Here is a 22,548-nt window from a genome sequence, read left to right as displayed (position 1 = left end):
TTACTCTACTGAGCATATTTCATATCATAAGAGAGTGCATATTTTATGAGCTTAAACGTGTGCATCTTTACTTGTATTTTTAGAAGCATTATCTTGTACAAAAATATTTTTATTGTATCGGCTAGGTTCAGCCCGAGATTGAACTGGAGAGTCTTAGTCCCCAAAATGAGACCAGTTCGGTTCAGCCCGAAATTGAATTGGGGAGTCTCAGCCCCGTAGGTGAGACCGGTTCGGTTCAACCCGAAAATTGAACTGGGGTTTTCCTCGTCCCGTAAGGAGAGGATGTAAAAGGCGGGGACGTAGGTATAGTAGAATCCTTGGGGGGTATGCCCAAGGCGGGGACGTAGGTAGTATTGGCCGAACCTCGTTAACAAATCTGTGTGTCATCTTATTTAAATTCCTGCACTTAAATTTCAGTATGTGCTTGTACATGTTTTGTTATAACCATCTTGCATGCATACAGAACTAATTTAAATGAGATATGCAGTACACGTGTATGTATGCACACTCTGATAGCTTAATCGTTGTACGTACACGTTTTCAATATAGAATGGGATATGAACTGTGGTGAATCGGCGTAATTGTTTAAATTAGCGAAAAATGTTTTAAAACCCAATTCACCCCCCTCTTGGGAGCACTCCAATTCCAACAAAATCCATACTGATCCTGACTATGATCCAAAAGTAAACCTTTTTTGCATTCAAAACCACTACTCCCTACACCATCCTCATCAGAAACATGTCCCCATCTCTTACTATCCTTGCACAATTTGGCCCTCTCGCCAATTGGCTCCTCTACTATCCTTAGAACACCTTTGGAATCTCTCTTAATAATTTTATGTGTTTTCTCACCTGACAAATCTCACATATCTTCATTAAGTTTCCTCCCTTCAAAACTTGTTTGCACTTCCTTATGGTCCACTTTTCGAGTTATCCAAATTGACTCCCTTAACAGCTAGATTTCCAACTGATTCAAAAATGAAGTCCTGGTTTTCAAACTCCCAAGAATGGGAAATTTGTTATTTACTTTTGACGTAAAAGGAGGATTTTATTCTCCCTGTTTTCCCTTTTGTTTTATTCTTCTTGTACATTATACCCTTTCTAATAAATTTTCTGTGTATCAAAAAAAATGTTTTGACCCTTTTGGGATTTGGTAATTTAGACTGAGTCTGAAGGCATTTTGGACATGCTTGTTTTGAGGCGAGCCTTGAGCATTTCAGAACATTGATAAATTCTATGACTTTGCGTTCATGCAAATGATGTGTGTTTGTTGACAAGTGTTTGAGGTAGTTATGGAGTGTTTCACTCTGGAAGTGTAATTGATATTTAGATTGGTTAATACCTTTTTTTTTTTAATCTCTTTTCTGTTGTCAAACTTTTATTTTATTGGTAGGGCATTGGATGAATATGTCCTAGGCTTTTAGTACGAAGGACATATTTGTGAGTTAGGAAAAATTTTCCTTTTTAAAAATTAAATTTGTTATTTTTTAGTTTTATTCATTTGATAATAAATGGAGAAAACAGGCAGAAAGACTGAATTTAAGCGATAAGTACTAGACAGTTACTTGGCTGAGTATGGATGACATTGTAAACTTCATAGTTTTCAGATGTTCTCATAAAATTTTTTGGTGAATGTTGCTGCTTATCTAATCATTTTTTTGTTGTATATATATATATATATATTTATACACTGTTTAATTCTGATAATATTTTCACATTGTTTTGAGTGTATACATATATTGTTTAATTCTAATTCCGTTGTGCCTGTAGTTTGGAGCTGATCAGGTGCCATGGGTTACGATTCAGATTGTGCCTCCCCGGATGGCCAGTATGAAGGTAACTTGATTGCTCAATCTGCAAATAAAATATCAAGAAGTTTAAACTCTTTTCTGATCTCTCTGTAGAGCAATAAACATTTTAAAGGTATGCTCTTGTTGTGGTTCATATGTGTTTTCTTTAAAAAACAAACCTAGACAGTGCATGCTGTACATATGCTGGTTGTAGATTACCAGGCTAAGTGTCTTGCTGATGCTAGTTGTTGCAGACAGCTTCGATCTTGTAGAACTTGCTCGCTAGTTATGGGAACATGATAAGTGGATGAATGCCAATATAAGGACAAATTAAATTAGACTACTGGTTCCATAAAGGCTGATGGATTTTTTTTTTTTTGGATAGAAAGAGAAATTCATTAATAGAAAAGAAAGAAAATTACAGAAAGTGGAGGATAGTAATCCTCATAGATACAAAAAATAAAAATAGAAAAAAAAAACAATTACATGGGAGCTGTTTTCCAATCCCGCTGAAGTTCTACAAAATTCCTGGAAAAAAACCAGAGAATGAGCCCAAAAAGAAGCCAATAAGATATCTCTATCCCAACGAACAGGTATGGGATTTGTTTTGTTCATCAAAAATCTTTGCATTCCTTTCAATCCACAGCGTTCAAAACAGAGCAAAAACCACACATCTCCATAGGGTTATTCGTTTCTTACTCCTCCCAAAACCCATGTACTGCAACAAAAAAGAAAGCATGTCTGTGGCATCACCAAAGTTTTCTCAAAAACCAAAAATAGATAAACCCAAAGCTGCCTAGCCACCTGACAATGAAGAACCAAGTGGTCACTAATCTCATTCACCTCTAAACACATGATACAAATATCAGGATCAAGGGAAAATAAGGACTTGAAATTTTTGATAAATAGGTGAGGAAGGAATTTATGGAAAAAGAACCAAAAGAATCTCATGCTAAATCCTTGATCAACTCCCCATTCAAGGAGAAAAGGATTCCAACACTCTTGAGAAAATGGTCAAATCATCAAACTCTCCCTAATTGAGATTTCTAAAAAAATAAAATCTCAAGAGAAAGACCCCCCTTAAAAGAATAAAAAGCATTAATTGGTGCATTATGCATGGAAGACTGCCACTCACTCTAGTTTTCCAACTCGAAAACAGGTAAGAGGATAAAAGAAGTGAGCAACCTGAGGGATAAAACTTCAAGGGTTTTCTTGAGAAACACTGCCATTCTCTCTAGTATCCCAACCATTTTGATGCTATCCATACTTGCTTTTAATAGCCATGTGCCATACAGGATCATTCTCCAATAAACCCCCACAACCATTTTCCCACTATTGATATGTTTTTGGACAACAAATGTCTAGGCCCAAACCCCCTTCAGATTTAGGTCTTCTAACCTTCTCCCAACTAACTAGGTGGTCTCTCCTCTCTTCCTCTGATCCCTATTCTCGACCACAAATATCTCTCATAATCCTCTTCAGGGCAGGAGTCACCCCCACTGGAATTCTGAAAGGGAGAGAAAATAAATTGGGAATATTAGAAAGAACAACATTGATGAGAGTAATGCGACCCTTTCATGATAGGTATGCTCTCTTCCTACCCTCCAATCTACTCACCACTCTCTCCACTACAGGATCCCAAAAGTAGAAGAGTTAGGATTACCAACTCAAGGGAGACCCGAATAAGTGAGAGACCAGTCTATAATAGTACAACTAGCTAAATTAGTGAAAACATCAAGCTCACCCCCTGTGATGTTCAAATTTGCAACCCCATGCTTAGACATATTGATCTTTAATCCTGAAATTTTCTTATGGATATTGAGTAGGGTTGAAACCTTCTGGAATTTCTCAACATTGTCCAGAAAGAGAAAGGTATCGTCAGTGAATTGAACATGGGAACCACGACTTCCTCCCTGCCAACCTTATGGCTATAAGTTATATTAAGACTTTGAGCATGTCTCATCAAGAGGAGTGAAAAGAAGAGTGGATAAGGGATCCCCTTGTCTTGAACCCTGTGAAGTCTTAAATCACTCCCTTTGTTGATCATTCACAATGACAAACATACTCACTGAGGATAAGCACCCTTTAATTCATCTCCTCCAAACCCATCCATGCCCCTTCTTAGCCAACACAAGGGCCAAAAAACCCTAAGTCAGCATGTCAGTCTTTTTGAAAATAAAACTTGAATAAAACACCCCTCCCTCCCCTCCTCCTCACATCCTCTGCTACTTCATTAGCAACCAAAACAACATTGAAAATATGTCTATCCTTGATGAAAGCGGACTGCTTCAAGGTAACTGTGGCCCCTAACATCTCTTAGAGCCTCTTAGAGACAACCTTAGCCAGGATTTTGTAAAGGCTAGTAACCAAGATAATCTGTTTAAAATATCCCACTTTCTTGGATCTCTCTTTCTTAGGCACAAGGACAATAAAGGTAAGAGTTAACACTCTTTCCCACCACCCCATTCAAATGGAACTCATGAAAAAACTCCATAATATCATCATGAATCACCTCTCCCAACTATCTTGGAAGAAAACCATTGTAAAACTATAGGGCCTGAAGCCTTCTTTGTTTCCATCTTAAACACGGACTTCTAAGTCAAAACGTCTCTCGAACCAAAGAGCAAGGTTCACCCCAGTAGGACACCTATCAAAGTCCTTTATAATCAATCTGTGCTTGTGACTCTTGATATACAAATTGCTGTAGAAGCCCATAATCTCCTCCTTAATGCTTTTGGAATCTCATACGCCTCTCGAGTCTATATCTAGTTCTTTGATAAAGTTTTCCTCCTTTTTAGTCTCCCCATGGAACAACTTGGGATTACGATCTCCCTTTTTCACTCACTTAGCCCATGTTTGGGAGTACTTTAAAAAAATGTTTATACTACTTATCACTTAAAGTAAGTATTTTCACATAAAAGTTGCATTTGATTCGTACTACAACAAACACTTATTACAAAAAGTGCTTTTTCAGAATCACTTTTTTGAGAACTATTTAAGTGATTTTTGAGAAGCAATCTAAGATAGTTTTTTGGCTAGTTATAAGTGACACTGTTCATAGGCAGGTCAATTTTGTAGAGTTTTTTCCCGTTTTATTATTAAAAAGAAATAAAATATTAAATAATACTTTTATTGGGAAAAAATTTCCCAAACTGATGCTTACGTAATCTCGCAACTTGGTGCTGCGAGATTTAAAGACCCAGCGAATGAGAAGCTGATGCGTGGCACGGTGGCAGAGCAAATCTCGCAGCACCAAGCTGCGAGATTTAAATGGCCAGCGAGTGAGCAACTGACACGTGGCAATTTAAGTGTCCTTATTTTCCTTCCTTTTTCTTTTTCTCAAATAAAATCCTTCCAAAAAGGTAACATTAACATATTATATATATATATATATATATAGAAAGAAGAAAAAAATGTCAAAAAATTATAAAACACTAAAACTAGATTAAAAAATAAAAAATAAAAAATAAAATCAGTATTTTAAATAATATTTATAAAATTAATACAAATTAAAATTTTTATCGAATAAATGCTCATTTTTATGATCTAAAAAAAATAGTAATACAACATTTATCTTTTTCTTTTTCCTTCCCTTTCTTTTTCTCAAGTAAAATCCTTCCAAAAAGGTAACATTAACATATTATATATATATATATATAGAAAGAAGAAAAAAAAATGTCAAAAAATTATGAAACACTAAAACTAGATTCAAAAATAAAAATAAAAAAAATAAAATCAGTATTTTAAATAATATTTATAAAATTAATACAAGTTAAAATTTTAATCGAATAAATGCTCATTTTTATCCTTGAATAAAAAAATAATCCTTAATATAACCCAAAAGATAAAAAATAAAATTTTTAATAGAATATAAATTATTTAATTTCAAAACTTGATTTTTAATTAGTGATATAGGAACAATCTTATTGTATATGCACATTGACAAATAGTAAATATAATTTTTAAATGACTTTTTGTCAAATAATATATATATAGATAATCGTATTGTATTAAATTTAATTCCAACTTAATTAATAAAAGGATTTATTGATAAAAGAGATATTTTTAAGATTAAACATTTAAGATTTAACATATATCATATATTAAAATTACTAATTTATATTTAATTATTAATTAATTATAATTCGGGTAATTCAATTAATAAAATTAAAGACTCCCCATACCTGAATCGAAAATCGAATACCCAAAATTATCTAAATCTAGAACCGAACCAAACCGATCGAACTCGATCGGTTAATTCAATTAAACATGAATTATGCTCACCCCTAACCATGATGTAATTTTACAATAAATAAATCTCCCTTTTATCATCACTTATTATTATTATTTTTTCTTTCATATATGCAAATTAACATGTATAGAAAACATGCACACAGACATATATATATATATATATATATAATAACCCACCAATGATGAATAAAAAAAAAAAAGAAATCTAAATGTTGTATTACTATTTTTTTTTAGATCAGAAAAATGAGCATTTATTCGATTAGAATTTTAACTTGTATTAATTTTATAAATATTATCTAAAATACTGATTTTATTTTTTTATTTTTATTTTTGAATCTAATTTTAGTGTTTCATAATTTTTTGACATTTTTTTTTCTTTCTATATATATATATATATATATAATATGTTAATGTTACATTTTTGGAAGGATTTTTATTTGAGAAAATGGAAGGAAAATAAGGACACTTAAATGCCACGTGTCAGCTTCTCACTCGCTGGCCATTTAAATCTCGCAGCTTGGTGCTGCGAGATTTGCTCTGTCACCGTGCCACGCGTCAGCTTCTCATTCGCTGGATCTTTAAATCTCGCAGCACCAAGCTGCGAGATTACGTGAACATCAGCTTGGGAAATTTTTTCTTAATAAGAGTATTATTTAATATTTTATTTCTTTTTAATAATAAAACGGGAAAAAACTCCAATTTTGTAAATATAAAAAAATTTAGTGACTATTTTATAATTTAAAAAATACATTAGAAAGTCATATATTATTTTATTATGTATTATAATATATTAATATTGATAAAACATAATTCAATTCTAGAATGAAGGAGAAGAACCGTCTATTAATTTAAATTAATATTAAAAATTAAAAATACTAATTGAATTAATAATATTATTTTAACATAAATTCATATCATAATTATATGATATAAATATAAATTAAGAAAAAGATTATTGTTAATAAAAAATAATACTGTATTATTTTTACTTAATAAAAATATTTGAATATGAATTAAAAATAACAGTTAACATAATTATGAATTAAATTATTAATTAAAAGTTAACCATATATTATTTTATTATGCATTATAGCCTATTATTTATTAATAAAATATAATTAAATTCTGGAATGAATAAAAAGAACCATCTATAAATTAAAATTAACATTAAATAAACTAAAAATTTTAATTTAGTTATAAATACTATTTTAAGCATAAATTAATGTGATAATAATATGTTATAAATATACATTAATAACAAGATTATTTTTAATTAATAAATAGTAATATCATAATATTTTAATTAATAGAAAATAAAATTTTAATTAGAAAATAAATATAATTATCATTTATAATATTTTTATCTAAAATATAGTTAAAAATAACTATATATTATTTTTCTATACATTATGCCACATTAGTTATTATAATTCAATTTTGGATTGAACAAGAACTATTTATTAATTTAAATTATTATTAAATAAATTAAAAACTTGATGTTAATTAATAATATTATTTTTATCATAATTTAATATGATAGTAATATGTTATAAATGTACATTAACAACAAGATTATTTTTAATTAAAAATAATAATCTTATATTATTTTTTAATAAAATATATTTAAATTGTAATTATAAATAATCAAAATAATTATTAATGAAATTGTTAATTAAAAAATTTTAATATTTATAATCTAAAATATGTTTAAAAATAATCATATATACCCTATAATAAAAGTAAGTATCCAAATATCACTTATTTTAAACTCAACCAAATACCACTTATAACTTTTAGCACTTCTCTAGGTCAACGCTTATTATCAACAATTATTAAATTCAACATTTTTTTATTATTATTAAAAAACACTTCTGCTTAAGTGGTTCCAAGCAATCCTTAACCCTAGACTTCTATCTCCAACTAATACCTTCTTGAAAAGGATCAAATCCAATTCATTACTAAGGTGACCCCTTCTAAACCTATTATCCTCATCACCAGCCAAACCATACTCCTCCCATCTATCCAAACAGTCAAATGCATTAAGAATCATTTTTGGTCCACACTTTCAATTTATTTTTTCCTAACTTTAATTTGTTCATAAATTTAAACCCCTCCCCAGCCTTGGACACTACCCTATGTTGTCCTAGTTTTTATGGACTCCTTGAAGGAAGGATGCCTCAGCCACATATTTTCAAATTTGAATAAGGTAGGACCCTATTTCATGGGACTAGCATCCAACGACACTGGGCAATAATCCGAAGTTGGTCTGACAAGAATCTTCTCTCTTTGATGTTTGTATTTGTTTATTTCTGGTTTGTCTCAGTTTATATTGGGAGATATCTCATTCTCCCTCTTGTAAATTCTTCATCTATTATTGAAATCTTCTTTTGTTATAGTAAAAAAGAGTCTCTTGAGCAACATTGGAGTTATATCCACACAAGTAAAATGGCCATTAATTAGAGCTATATCCCTGATCCCACAATTCTGAATGAAGGAGTCAAACGATCTCATACTACTTGTCACCCTAGAACTGCCTAACTTATCACTAGCTAAGCAGATGACAATAAAATCACCACTAACCACCCAATGCGGACTGCAAAGGCTGAAGAGACTAGCCAATTCATCAACAAAAGAAGCACGCATGGCTGACATTGTGGGTAAACCCATGTGACCACCAATCCCTGAAACCTCTCTCTTCTAACAACACAGAAATAGAGAAGGATCCAACCACCCAATCCTAATGCTACCCTGCTATCCCACGATAATTTGCCGGCCCTACGCGCCCTAGTGGAAGGACTAAACACCCAATCTAAGCACCCAATCTCACTCTCAACTCCCAAAAATTTCTCACCAAGAAACTATCCCCGACCTCTATCTTACATTTTGAAGGAATGAAATATCAGGGGAAACTATACTAATTAAATCTCTAACTACCCTACACTTCCTAGTGCTCCCTAAACCCCAAACATTCCAAGAGTGAAGCTTCATAGATTACCACTAATATTACCCAAACGCCTCTCTCCCTTATCATAGGTAACCGATGATGCAAGTCTGCCTAGTTCCCTACTTAATTTTGATGTATTTTTTTTCCTTATCCTCTGTATCCATTCTAGCAATCCTCGTGACTTTCTCTTTATGGTTCCCCAGGCTATGATCTAACTCATCAAGACGTTTTGGGCCTCATGGTTGCCCCGCTCATCACCTAGGTGGTCCACGGTTTGGAAGTCCCCCTTCACTGGTCTACTCCTTTGGCTCAACTGACAATTAAAAGAAGTAAAAGAGTGCTTAGGAGTGGGAAGGCAAATCCAAAGAGATTCATTATGCAGATTTTGAACTTCATTTGGAGATGACTCAACGATTGGCTTTGAGAATACTGAAACAGAAGTTTTGAATTAAATTCTGCTTGATATTGGCTAAGTTCCTCTAAGATCCTGGCCCCATCTGAGCTCTGGACTCTGTTTTAAGCTTGAATACCTTGAGTGTTTGGTTTCGAGATCTCAAAGTTCAATCTCAACCCACTTTTCTCTTGTTCCGATCGTCCTTTCACGCATCTTCTCACAAAGACACTCCCCTCTATGTTCTGAAATATCTGTACCCTGCTGCTGGTCCAATAACAACCCCTCCTCAAAATTGTAGGATTGTAAAGACTCGATTTCCTCATCTTCTTCTTCAAGGGAGAAAGGTTCAAAATGTAGAACCTCCTTCCCTTTTCTCTTCCGTTTTTCCTCCCCAGCCCTGATAATCTCTTTTGCTTTCCATGAGACTTTGAAAGGAGATGTAACGTCATATCCTGCTCTGTCATGGCTCATGCTTCCCCGATTCCCCAGCTTCCAGCAGAGAGCAACTCTGCAGTTTCTTTATATGCTGCTTAAGATTTCTAGTTGAAAAAGACGATCTCTTCTGCTCATGGTTTCTCATTGAAGAGGATAACCTCTGCTGCTTGTATTTTCCTTCCACAGAGAGCGACTTCTGCTGCTTATAATTCCAGTCAAAGAAAGCAATCTCTTCATTCCAGCTAGTGGGATATCATAAATTGGATTTGAGTGTTTAAAATGTGCCCACTTGTATGAGCACTATTGAGCTGAGAATTTCTTTGGTCTATAATCTTCTTACTTGGGCTAGAAATATTTGGCCATTACTTGTTGAACTAGTTCCAGCCTGACAGTCATTATGGTTTTTGTTGTGAGCTTTAACAGGTGAGAAGGGGGCTTAAACCCCTTTAAAGCCTTTCTGTCATTTGGGCCTAAAATTATGGGCTCTGTTCTCAATCTGCCGAGTCCCATATGCTGATTTTAGAAGATTTCCCTATGTTATATCCACTGAATCAGTCAACTTCCCTGATTTTCTTCCATGATTGAAACTACCATAGTTGTCAAGTTGCTTCCTTGCTCCCCTCCTTTCTGGAAAACCTTCGTTGCCATTGATCCCTAAACGATTGAGGACATTTCTCCAGGAGTTCCCATCATACACTGCTACAATCCTCATCCTTGGCTCACATTTGTAGTGCCATGATCCAGACATCTGGGTTTCTTCTTAGACACATCATTTTGCAAATCAGGTGATTTCTAGGTATTCATCATTCTAGGTATCATGGATGTTCCTACAAAGTACAATTACCTCTTTTTTTTTTTTTTTTATGTAAATCAAAAAATGATAGTTTTTATTTTTTGGCAAGCTTCACCATTTTTCAGACACATGTTTGCCAGTGTATGGTAGTGTTTTCTGATTTAGTGTGACTTTTTATTAAAATTTAAACTCTTGAACTACACTTCTCTGATTTTCTGATACAAATTGGGTAGATTGTTGCTTGTTGGTGATACAGAACAGAACTTTTCCTTAATGTCAGAAATGCATACTGGCGAAAAAATAGCTATTTTGATTTTATATGCAAATTTGATTATATGAAAATAATTAAAAAAATAGGCTATGATCAAGACAAAAGAGATTATGAGTGAGGCATAAGCAATTAACAGATGACTTGTTTTATAATGATTTATTGAGTTGGGATGGCATTTTTCCTGAAAAATTTTTGTTGTGCTTGTATCTGTGTCACTAATTTTATTTGGCCAAGTAGTGCCCCACAAAGAGTAACTTACACCAAAGGAGGGATTTAAATGTACCTTCTTCAACCAGTGAGGATACATTTGGATGCCTTTAGAGAATCGTAAAGCACACTTAATGACATCAGACTGATAAAAAGATAATATCAGAGAAATCAGATTTGGAGTCCTCGTACTGATAGAGCAACATGAAAAAATAGAGGGATTGCATTTCACCCTGTCATTGGCCAATCTCAGATTTAAGGCCTTCCTGAGGCAAATTAATAAGGTTGGCATCTTTAGGTCGATGCCAACTTTGTGTCTTTAACTCACGGTTTGCATACTTTTGTTAATATTGTTTTGGAAATTTGATTGGCAGATGACGATGAAGAATATGAGGAGACTGGCAGGGGTAACCGACTTTTTGGATTTATGTTTGGAAATGTTGATAATTCTGGTGATCTTGATGCTGATTACCTTGATGAGGCAATATTCTTTGTCCCTTTACTTTTCATTATGTATATATATATTTTGTTATGCATGCATGCATGCTTGCTAGTATACATAAACATACATGCATAAACATGCTGCTGTGCACTTGCACTCCCACATGCATGGGCACTGATCCTGTTGAAATTTGAGATTGAAGTTGAAGATAGCATTTAAATCCACAAGGAGTTTCAAACTTGAGTTGTCACATTATCCCTACCTTCTCTGCATGATAATCAGAACTTCTATGTACTCTAGTGGACATGTTTCACTATACATTTGAATCCTAAACAGGAAATTATTATTTTAAACATGTTGCGAGTTCCAACGGAGCACCGTGGTGGATCTTTGTGGGAGGCATTCATTTTTTTTTTGGTTAGCTTCAAGTACCCAGTGGGTGATATCAATGATTCTTAATGAGGCTTCTTTTTTGGCATGTTCAGTGGCCAGGGAGCAGTAGTAAGCATAGAGTGGTGAAAGAGTTAATTAGAAGAGTTTCTCCTGATATTTTGTTCCTTTAGGAATCTGAATTAGGGGGGTGGGGGTGGCTCTTTTTTTTGGGTTAGGAGTATTTGGCTGAGATTAGGTGTTTTATCCTTCTCTAAAGTGTGAGGGGGCGGGGGGAGGGATGTTATTGTGTGGGACGCTAGGTTAATTTCCTTTTTATTTTCATTGTTGTTAGATGTGAGGGGTGAGCATATAGAAGGCTTAGAAGCATCCTACTCAAGGTGCCTGAGTGAACAGGAAAGGAGAAAGTGGATCCCCTTGTTTAAGTTCCCTAGAGGACCTAAATCAATCTCTTGGTTGACCATTGACAATGACTGACGGATGAGTTGAACTCAGGCATCCCTTGATTCACTTCCTCTATAGGTCCCCAAAGCTTTTCTTACACATGAGCTTGTCTAAGAAGCCCCAATTGACCATATCATAGGATTTTCTAAAGTACAATTTAAAGAGATGCCCCTTCCTTCCCCTCCTCCTAACATCCTCGACTACCTTGTAGCCAGAAGTACAGCATCTAAAATCTGTCTATTGTAACATGGATTGCGCCATGGTGACATTATCGCCTAAGAGTAGTCTAAGCCTATTAGCAAGGGCTTTTGAAAGGATTTTACAGAGACTTGTGATGAGGATGTTCAAAGTCCCTGACTTTCCAAGCTCTCTCTTTTTTGGTTATAAGGGTGATGAAGGTAGAGTTTGCAGTAGTATTCACCACACCTTTACGATGGAATTCATAATCAAATTTAAGAATATCAACTTCCAAAACCTCCCAGTTATCTTGAAAGAATTGCCATAGGGCCAGAGCCTTGTCTCCTCATATAAAAAACTGTTATTCTAATTTCTTCTGCCTCAAAAGGCCTTTAAATCCACAGAGCATAACTCTCCTGGACGGGACTCATCAAGGCCTTCCACCTTGATTTGCAGGTTCCATCAGAGTCGCTTCTGTTGTTTGCTTGTTGGCTTGGTACTTTGTGCCTGCCTCGCATGAGCTCATCTTTGTGAGAATGGAACTCCATAGGCTGGGCTTCTTTGGCTAAACCAAACTTGGCCCTTGATTAAACGATTGCTTGGCCTTGTCTTGAATTTGGCCCAAAAAAATGTTTGTTGGAAAAGCTGCGAGTTGGGCAATGGAACTTGTAAGGGATGTGTTTGACAGATGTTCAGCGGGATTGGAAGTCACTTCTAAGGGTGTGCTGATTTGAGCAATTGAGCTTGCTGTATTTTTTTTTTTTCCTTGTGTTTTCCTTTTTGTTTTATTTTCTTGGGTTTCTCAGATTTTGTTTAGGAGATGTCTTTTCTCCTGATTGTACATTCTTTCTTTATCTAATGAATTTCTTTTTCTATCCAAAAAAAAAAAAAAACTGAGGATTGAGCATCCCCCCAAGAATTCTTCCTTCCAACTTGCATGGGCTTAATGACATGGCCTAAAGGGAGGCCCAGCCTCTCAAGCCTCTTTTAGTCGAATTTGAATCTCTGCCAAATCATGAAATTCCTGATTTAGGGAATCTCCCCATCTGGTTCTGATCATTGGAAAATTGCCCTTTCCAACATGCTGGTGATTGAATCCTAGAGAACATTGCTATTCTAGTGTTGTGGTTGAAGTTGTTGATATTTGTTGACCACGATTTAGGCATCTCAGTGACTGATTCCCTGTGGGGACAAGAAGTCCATCAAATAAAGACAAAAAGCACCCCTGAAGGAAGAAAAAGGAAACAAAAATAGAAGATCACAAAATAAAACTAACCCAGGCAATCCCCTTTTTTGATAATAAAATAAAATCTATTAAAAAAGAGAATGTACAGTCATATTGAGGATATACTAAAAAGAAAATAAAAAACAAAAGCAAAGCTCAAAAAAGAAAAAGAAAAGCAAAGCAAAAAATCTGCTATTATCAGCCAAGAAAACCCCTCTTTAATTCCTTCCCATCATAGTTCACTGAACACTTCATATTAGCTAGTTCCCTCTGACCCTTCTTCACCTTAGTTTTGCCCCCATCAAGCCTAACTTCATTTCCTCCTTGATTAGACAACATAATAGCATCCATAAACTCTGAGTTTCAATGTCTTTCCCAGAAATTTCTTGAACTGGAGTAGGCAGAATTCCATCCGTAACGTTATGTTCATCTTTAGTAACCTCATCATCAAACATATTAATTCCCTCTAAGCCTTCTAAAGGAGGAGGTACATAAGATAGATCCCTGAGTCAATCAGTAAAAGAATTGGAGGAAAATCCATATTGATCCTGAATATGATCCAAGTGTAAACCTTTTTCGCATTCAAAATCACTACTCCCTACACCATCCTCATCTGAAACATCTCCCTATCTCTTACTATCTTTGCACAAAATGGCCGTCTCACCAATTGGCTCCTCCATATACTTAGAACACCTTTGGAATCTCTCTTTATAATTTTATGTGTTTTCTCACTTGACAAATCTTGCTTATCTCCATTAAGTTTCCTCTCTTCAAAACCCATTTGTGCTTTTCCTTACCGTGGGCATAAACCTTTCGACTTCTTGAGTGATTCAAATTGACTCCCTTATCAGCTAGATTTCCAACTGACCCAGCAATGATGTCCTGGTTTGAAAACTCCCAAGAATTAAGATTTTTTGAAACAGAATTCCCCTTTTCATCCCTAAAACTCCTATTATCATTCTTCTCTTGCTGAGGAGAAGCAACATGACTTCCTACTTTTGTTGCCTGCTCTTTATTGTTATCGGAGCATCCCTCTTGATGACTGCTGAGGATGTTGGTCGAAGAGGAGCGCAATTTAGGGCTGATCGGAACACCCTGTACCTCATTCCAAGATGAATGCAGTTCATCTTGCTTCTGCTTCAAAGAACTCTGAACTCCCATAACCTCTCCTAACTTGGGCGGAAGGGCTTCCTTATGGTTATGGACCTGTGAATACTTTTTGGCCTGCCCATTAACTTGATCGGTCTGGGCTTTTTCACTACCCAAGCCTATTGTTAATTCAAAAGATTGCTCTTGGGCCTCTTTAACCAGTAAGCCCAGCGAAGAATTTAAAATTTTTTTGTAATTTTCGAGCAACAGGCCCAAGTCTATATTAATCGATAAACCAGGCCCAGCCCACTCAATCTTCATCAACCCATTACCCCTGCAAGAAACCCCAGCTCCCTCTGAATTCTGCTGCTCAGTTGGAAGTGATGCCCTTACCATTGTCAATTGATTGTGCGTACCTGACTAAATGAACTTCTCTTGCATACTTCCCCCATAACAAGCACAGACCACCTCCTGCACACTTTTAGAGATCGATCGAGCTCCACCATCACCTGCTCTTCCGGAAACGACCTGACTCCATGAGCAATTTTCATTCTTCTTGTTATTTGCTGCATTAGAGCCTGACTGACAAGAGCTTTCCAAAGAATTGAAAGCATCCCCAAATTGAGACCAACCATCCCCTTTCAGCCCTTCAGGAACAAAAATGGATACCTTTTACCCCTCCATCCATACCCTATTTCCATGAACTTTCCTGCCCTAGTCGCATGGATACCCATCCAGTAATCGACATAGCCCACTCGGAATCTTTGAAAACCCTTGCTCAACCTACCAGCAGGAGACGAGAACCCCTGAGAAAACCATGAAGCCATAGTTGAAGAGAGTTGTACTGACCGGTTGCACTGATGGTTCTTCTCAAAAACGAACAGAGCTCCAACCCGCCCTACCTTATCCAATATTAGGTCGAAAGACTTCCCTTCAATGTGTATTGAACAAACCCCCACCATCAATTCTTTGTAGCAACATGATTTCGAGCAAAAGAGAGATGTGCGATGAGAGGATTTTTCGCAATAAAGAAAATGAGTGCAAGTTTTGTACTTGTTCTAACTGTATCTGTTCCTTTGGTTAAAGAGTTTAGTGAAAAGGATAAAAAAGCTCTAGCTTTTGGACAAGTTGGGGTTGTGGTTGTTTGACACTAGAGGACAAGAAGTGCAGGAAACCCCTTTTTAAACCCTTTCCATTGTAATTTACCTAGCTCTTCAAATTCTCTAATCCCCTTCATCCTTTTATCTTTCAACTTTTACTGCCATCTATACACAATTTATTTCCTCCATTGTCACTTAACTTTAAATCCTTTTTATCCAAAATATCTTGAGCTTCTAACTCCTTAGGTATCTCCTCAATAAGTGGCGGCAAAATTCCATCTCTATGTTGTAAATAATTAACCAAGCCATCATTGTCAAAAATAGAAATTCCCTCCAATCCTTCCAATGGGGTGGATGAACATTGGATAAATCCCTTGCTTCGTTGCAAGAATAAAGATGTATCCATATTATTCTCAAATCTCACCCAACAACAACCCGTCACCGCAGTCAAACTCACTGATATCATCACTTTCTGAATATGAAAGGTCTCCCTATTTCTTTACCTCCTTTCCTTTACTAGCCCCATTATTCTTCTAGTCATGAGGGTTTTCCACAGCACTAACCCACCTTCAGAATCTTTCCTTAATATCTTTGCCCTTGACCCACTAGGAATTTTCATTTCAGCACCCATAGAAGCTGCCTTCCGACGAGCATAAACCTTGTTACCCTTACCCTCTGTTTGGTTTGTGGAATTAGGCTTGGAATGGAATCAAATTTTAGAAAGTGAATGGTATTCTTGTGTGTGGTTTGCAGAATCAAGGGTGGAATTGTATTCCATGTGGAATATGATTCCCGTGAACAACAGAATCATGATTCTAGTCCAAATGGGTTGGAATCCATCTTCTTTCCATGGAATCAAACTTATTTTAGAATAAAAACATTATAAAAAAAACAATAATAGTAATTATACTAATTATTGTTACTATTATAATGAATAGTAACTAATAATAATTGTGATAACGATAATATTTATTATTAGGGCAAAATAGACTGACCTCTCGTAAGGTTTGGTGGAAAGACAAGGGCCTTCCGTGAAGTTTCTAAAACCCCACAAACCTAGATTTCAAAAATTCCATAGACCTCCCCTAAGATTTGTTTTTTGGGGTACTAAGCCCCCTAATTTTTTTTTTCTTTTTGTCAAATATAATGAGAGATTTGTGTCTTTTTACCAAATCTCAAGGAAGGTATGTGAAAATTTTGAAATCTTAGGGGAGGTCCTTGGGATTTTTTTTGAAACCTCAGGGGAGGTCTTTGTCTTTTTGTCAAACCTCAGAAGTGGTTAGTGTCTCTTACCCTTATAATAATAATAATAATAATAATAATAATAATAATGAGAACAATATTAATAATAAAAGGGCCAAAATAATGCCAAAATAATAATTATTTTATTTTAAGGATAATAATTATTATAAAATAATAACAAATAACAATAAAAACTAATAATAATTACAATAACAATAATATTTAATATTATAAAAAATAATAGTCACAAAAAAACAATATTAATAATAAAAAAATGATAAAATACTATTAATTATTATTTTAAGGTTAATAGTTTTTACAAAAATAATAAAATAATAATTACAAGTAATAATAGTTACAATAACAATATTTATTATTCTAAAATAATAATAACGACAAGATCAAGAATAACAATAATAGTAAAAAGCTATGATAATTATTATTATTTTATAATTACAACTAATAATAATTACAATAACAATATTTATTATAAAATAATAATAAAAACCAGAACAAAAATAATAATAATAGTAAAATTCAATAATAATAATAATAATAATTTTTTAAGGATAACAATTATTATAAAATAATGAAAAATAACAATAACAATCTAAAAATAATAATTACACGAATAGTAATAAGTATTATAAAAAATAAAAAAATAATAATCAAACAGAAACAAGAAAAAATAATGATACTAATTATTATTATAATAAAAATAATAACTACTAATAATTACAATTAACAATAATATTTATTACTATAAAAATACTAATAATGGCAAGAATAATAATAATAATAAAGGCAATAATAATAATAATAATAATAATTTTTTAAGGATAATAATTATTATAAAAAAAAAAAAAACTAATAATAACTATAGTAACAATTATATTTTCAATTATAAAAATAATAATAACAACAAGAAAAATAATAATAATAAAGGAAAAAATATCAATAATTATTATCATTTTAAGGAAAACATTTTTTATAAAATAATAAAAAATAATAAATTGATAACAATGATATTAATAACTATTATAAAATAAAATAGTAACAATTAAAAAATTAAAAAATTATGTATTAGGATTATTTATAAAAGAATGACTTATTTTTCATTCCATTACAAAAGCTATTAAAGAATACCAATTGTTGGAAAGAAATTGAAACTAGGATTCCTACAGTCATTTCATGCTACTAATCAAATGCAGTAATTGCATTCCAAAAGCAATTCTGTTCCTCCCTTGATTCCCTCCTCCGTTTGATTCTTTCCTGCTTCATTTCATTCTGCAAACCAAATTGGGGTTAAATCTATCAAAATTGAGACAAAAAACATCAGATTTCACCTCAAACTAGCTTCTTCTTCTTTACGCTTTTCTAGACCACCTTCTAATCCCTTGTTGAAACTTGAAATATTTTTAACACCCTGATCTTGTTTCAAAACAGATCTGCTAACATTCTGAACTTGCTCCTAAACTTGATCAGTTTGACTCTTACTATTAAGAATGGGATACTGGGTATAGACTCCATTAGTAGAGGGTAGAAAGCCTGAATCATCCTTTCCTAAGCATTGGGCTTGTTCAAATAAGTGGCCCAATTTAGTATTTCTGATTATCCGGGGCAGGTCCAAAACAAGGAGCATACAGCCTCGCCCAATTCTCTTGATGACCTCCTCTATCCAGAACCCTAGCTTCCTTCACGTCATGGTTGATCGATTCTGGTCGATTTGCAATGGAATCTGTCTTTGAAGCCCCAGATTCCTTCAATTGCAACACATCTCCAGATTGACAGCACAACTCTTCTCTCCCGACCATCACATCCTGATTTCCTGATTGAGCTTGGCTGCCATGACCCTCACCTTCACATTTGTTGCCTTCCAGCAGTACCCGTCTCCATGATCTATGACATGAAGAGCTATCTGCATCTACACCTGCGCAGAATCCTTATGAAATTTCTTAGCTAACTTGCAGAAGTTGATCACAAAGCTTCGTAAAACATCGCCTTTTGTGCTGCTAGGAATAAATACTGAAAATTTCTTGGCTTTCCACCCCAGCCCTAACTCCAAATACTTTCCCATTGTTCACCTAATCGACAACCAATACTGCGTAATACCCATTTGAACACTTCGAAATCCCCTTGACCGAAAACAGACAACCCATCAGCAAACCTGAAAAAATCTTGACTTGTTGGGGCCGTGTTGGAGCAGTGCTGGTGTCTGATACATGTCAGATACCACAACTTCCCCTTTGTTGGAGTGTCGGTGCTTTAGATTAATAATGTATCATAATACTATGTTATAAGGGAGAAGATTCATTATATGGCTTCTCTTTGGTGTGTGGGTGATGGGAACTTTAAGGGGGTGAGCTTTTCGTATATTCAGTAGACTGGGAATATATTCTGATTGTTTGTGTGCGCTGGTTTTTTGTTCTGTTTTTTTTCTAATCAGTTTTCCTCTTTGTTCTTTATCTGGTTTTCTCAGATTTTGTTAAGGAGATGTGTTATTCTTCCGGTTGTATATTCTTAATCTATCAATAAACTTCTTCTTTTGCTATTAAAAATATACTATATTATATGGGTCATTTATGTACAACTGGACAAAATAGTGAGGACACTTTGTCCCCAAGAGATAGGATGCCCATGAGAATGTAAGATGCCTACAGTTGAGCGTGGGAATGGGGAATCCTTCATTTTGTGGTAAGCCAGAGATTTCTGTTTTGTTACTTTTTGTCCAAAACCAGTGTGGGAATGCATGCCATGGTCATCGCAATCTTGGGATCCTTAAAATTCCATAAACCAAACACCACGTAAAGGATCAGGGTCCTGGATCTGCTTTAATGTTCAACCAAACCCAAGCAGTATTAGATACAAGTATACAATATTCATACTTCTACCCCTATTTACAACATCTATCACCACATATAGTGAAAATGGAGAAGATGGTGGTCCTTTTGTAGTCATCTTTTTTCTGTGTTGAATAAAATGTATCTTAGCACACCAGGGTGTTGTTAACCTCAAATTCATGAACCATTCACACTCATTTCCAGAGTACTCAATAACAACGACCATTTGATCATCCCTCTCCTTTGGTTCAACTAGTTTACACTCTAAAGCTAGGACTCAGTGGCTCCATTAGGTTGCTGTATAACTGCTAGCATGATAGTGATGATGCTAGATGGAAGAACAAATAGCCTAAGGATTAATGATAGATGCACTAGGATGATTGATGGCCTGATCCTACCCTACAGTTCTAGCTGCTGTCATTAGAAGTAGATTGGAAATGGACCTAGAATTGTTGTCATTTAAGCCATAAATATTAACTTAAATTGAAGGAATTAGGACTTAACACGTGCTTGTATTTCTCTTGTATGTATGTGAATAAGCTTTAGAATTAGATTAGAATTTTAATGTTGATGCTAAAAGTACATTTTTATGTTTCTCAGGATGCAAAGGAGCATCTTGCTGCATTGGCTGACAAGCTCGGTTCATCGTTGACTGATATAGATGTACGGTAGTCCAATCGTAATTTTTAAATTTTTGACTCTCTAAATATGAACAAAAGTAAAGAAAAATTGTATAAAACAAGTGGTTGATGGTTGTGCAGTTGTTTTTGTTTTTATGCTTTTATTTATTAGTAATTTTTTTTTTTGGTATTTAAGGTGACGGATCACATTCTTCTATCTGTTGATACTAATTTTTGTTGTTTGACTTGTAGTTATCTGTAAAATCACTGCAATCTCCAGCTGATCCTGCTGAACAAGGTGAATTTGTATTCCAGGAGATACTATTTTTAATGGTTTGTTAGGTCCTTAATTTCTTCAATTGATGAGGCTTTTCTTTGCATGCACACACTGAACATCATGCACTTCGGTATTTTATTTTAGGGCAAAAGACACTAGCCTCCCTTGAGGTTAGGCAAAAAGATAGGGACCTCCATTGAGGTTTCAAAAATGCCACAGACCTTCCTTGAGATTTGTCAAAAAGACACAAACCTCCCCTTAAAAGACTTATTTTTTTGCAAAATAAAAGGGGAGGTTTGTGTCTTTTTGACAAATCTTAGAGGAGGTCCTTCACATTCTTGAAACCTTAGGGGAGGTCCTTGGGATTTTTTATCCTTGTATTTTTGTCAAACCTCAAGGGAGGTTAGTGTCTTTTGCTCTTTATTTTAGTGACATCAATTAATTTTATTTTATTTGCAATGATTTGTCAGTATCTAGGGCATATTTATATTGTGAATGTTTTAATGCGATGAACTCACACATGCACACTCTCCCCACTTCCCATGCACGCGTGGGGCGAAACCTATTCTATTCTTTGTGTCTCTCTAACTAACCGCCACAACCTTGGTAGGAGATGAATCAAGTGGTTCGCAAATGTTGATCCAGATTGAAGGGAAGACCTTCGAATGGTAGTTTTAAAAATTTTTACTTATTGGCATACTTAACAATATTCGTGGCTTTCAAGACTATTATAAGGTGATTTCTTGGAGGTTTTCCAATTCACAATTGTAATGCCCATTATTGTTACTGGCCGTTACAGTGTTAGACTACCTGTGAATGACTAACATAGGTTTTTGAGTAATTCTTTTGCATTTTTTCCTCTCTACCTTGTATTGAAGCTTAGAAACTCAATTTTAAGCTAGTTTATTTTAGTTAGTAATTACAAGAAATCACATCGACAATCTTGGCTTCGAATGCTCAAAGACTCTTCTCTTCTTTCCTCAACGGCTTAATGTGAGTGGCAACATCCCAACCTCCAACCTCCCTCCTAGCCTCCAGTTTCCGACTCATTGGAAATTGCAACGATGATCTTGGCTTTGAATGCTCGAGGTCTTCTCTCTTCTCTCCCCAATGGTTCAACTTGACTGATGATTCGAAGCCTCCATCGACATTCGAAGGGTCGAAGTGTCTGTTGAAGGGTCAAAGCCTCTTCTCTCTCAAATGCTTGAAGGTTCTTTTTCCTCAACGTATGGAGATTCTTTGAGCATATGATGATTCTACGGCTCTCGAGTGTAGGACAATGTAGAAGCTAGGGTTTCTCGAAAATTTTCTCTTCACTCTCACAAAACGATTGTCTCTCCCTCTTGAGTTTACCGCGATATGGAGTTTTATGCAGTAGGTCATGTTGAATTGGTCAGTTCAGACTGGAGGAAAATCCTTTGATCTATGTTTGGATAAGATCAGGAGTTCTCTTCTTCGCTCGTGCTTGAGAAAAACATGGTGCAACCCAAATGGGTTAGGTTTTCTAAAGAGGCATTTTCTTGGTTTGCTAATGGGTTGTCGGTGTTCGGCAGGATGGAAAAGGAGTATGAGAGTTCCCGTAAGGGCATCACGCTGTGCTTGATGTTAATTAGGT

General features: G+C 34.7%; 1 protein-coding gene across 3 annotated transcripts in view; it reads left to right on the top strand.

Moving 5' to 3' along the window:
- Nucleotides 1-22,548, top strand: part of LOC131164448 (transcription initiation factor TFIID subunit 1) — a 138,363-nt gene that overhangs the window by 8,204 nt on the left and 107,611 nt on the right. For all 3 annotated transcript variants that reach the window (XM_058121633.1, XM_058121636.1, XM_058121634.1), the window contains exons 2-5: nucleotides 1,770-1,835; nucleotides 11,462-11,568; nucleotides 20,637-20,699; nucleotides 20,909-20,954. In XM_058121633.1, coding sequence (XP_057977616.1) covers nucleotides 1,790-1,835; nucleotides 11,462-11,568; nucleotides 20,637-20,699; nucleotides 20,909-20,954 — 262 coding nt within the window. In that variant the 5' untranslated portion in view covers nucleotides 1,770-1,789. The remainder of the gene's footprint in view (nucleotides 1-1,769; nucleotides 1,836-11,461; nucleotides 11,569-20,636; nucleotides 20,700-20,908; nucleotides 20,955-22,548) is intronic.

The sequence above is a fragment of the Malania oleifera genome, chromosome 9 (assembly GCF_029873635.1).
Source record: "Malania oleifera isolate guangnan ecotype guangnan chromosome 9, ASM2987363v1, whole genome shotgun sequence".
Lineage (NCBI taxonomy): Eukaryota > Viridiplantae > Streptophyta > Magnoliopsida > Santalales > Ximeniaceae > Malania > Malania oleifera.
The sequence above is the reverse complement of the archived record's forward strand: the minus strand, read 5'-3'. Positions and strand labels throughout refer to the sequence as shown.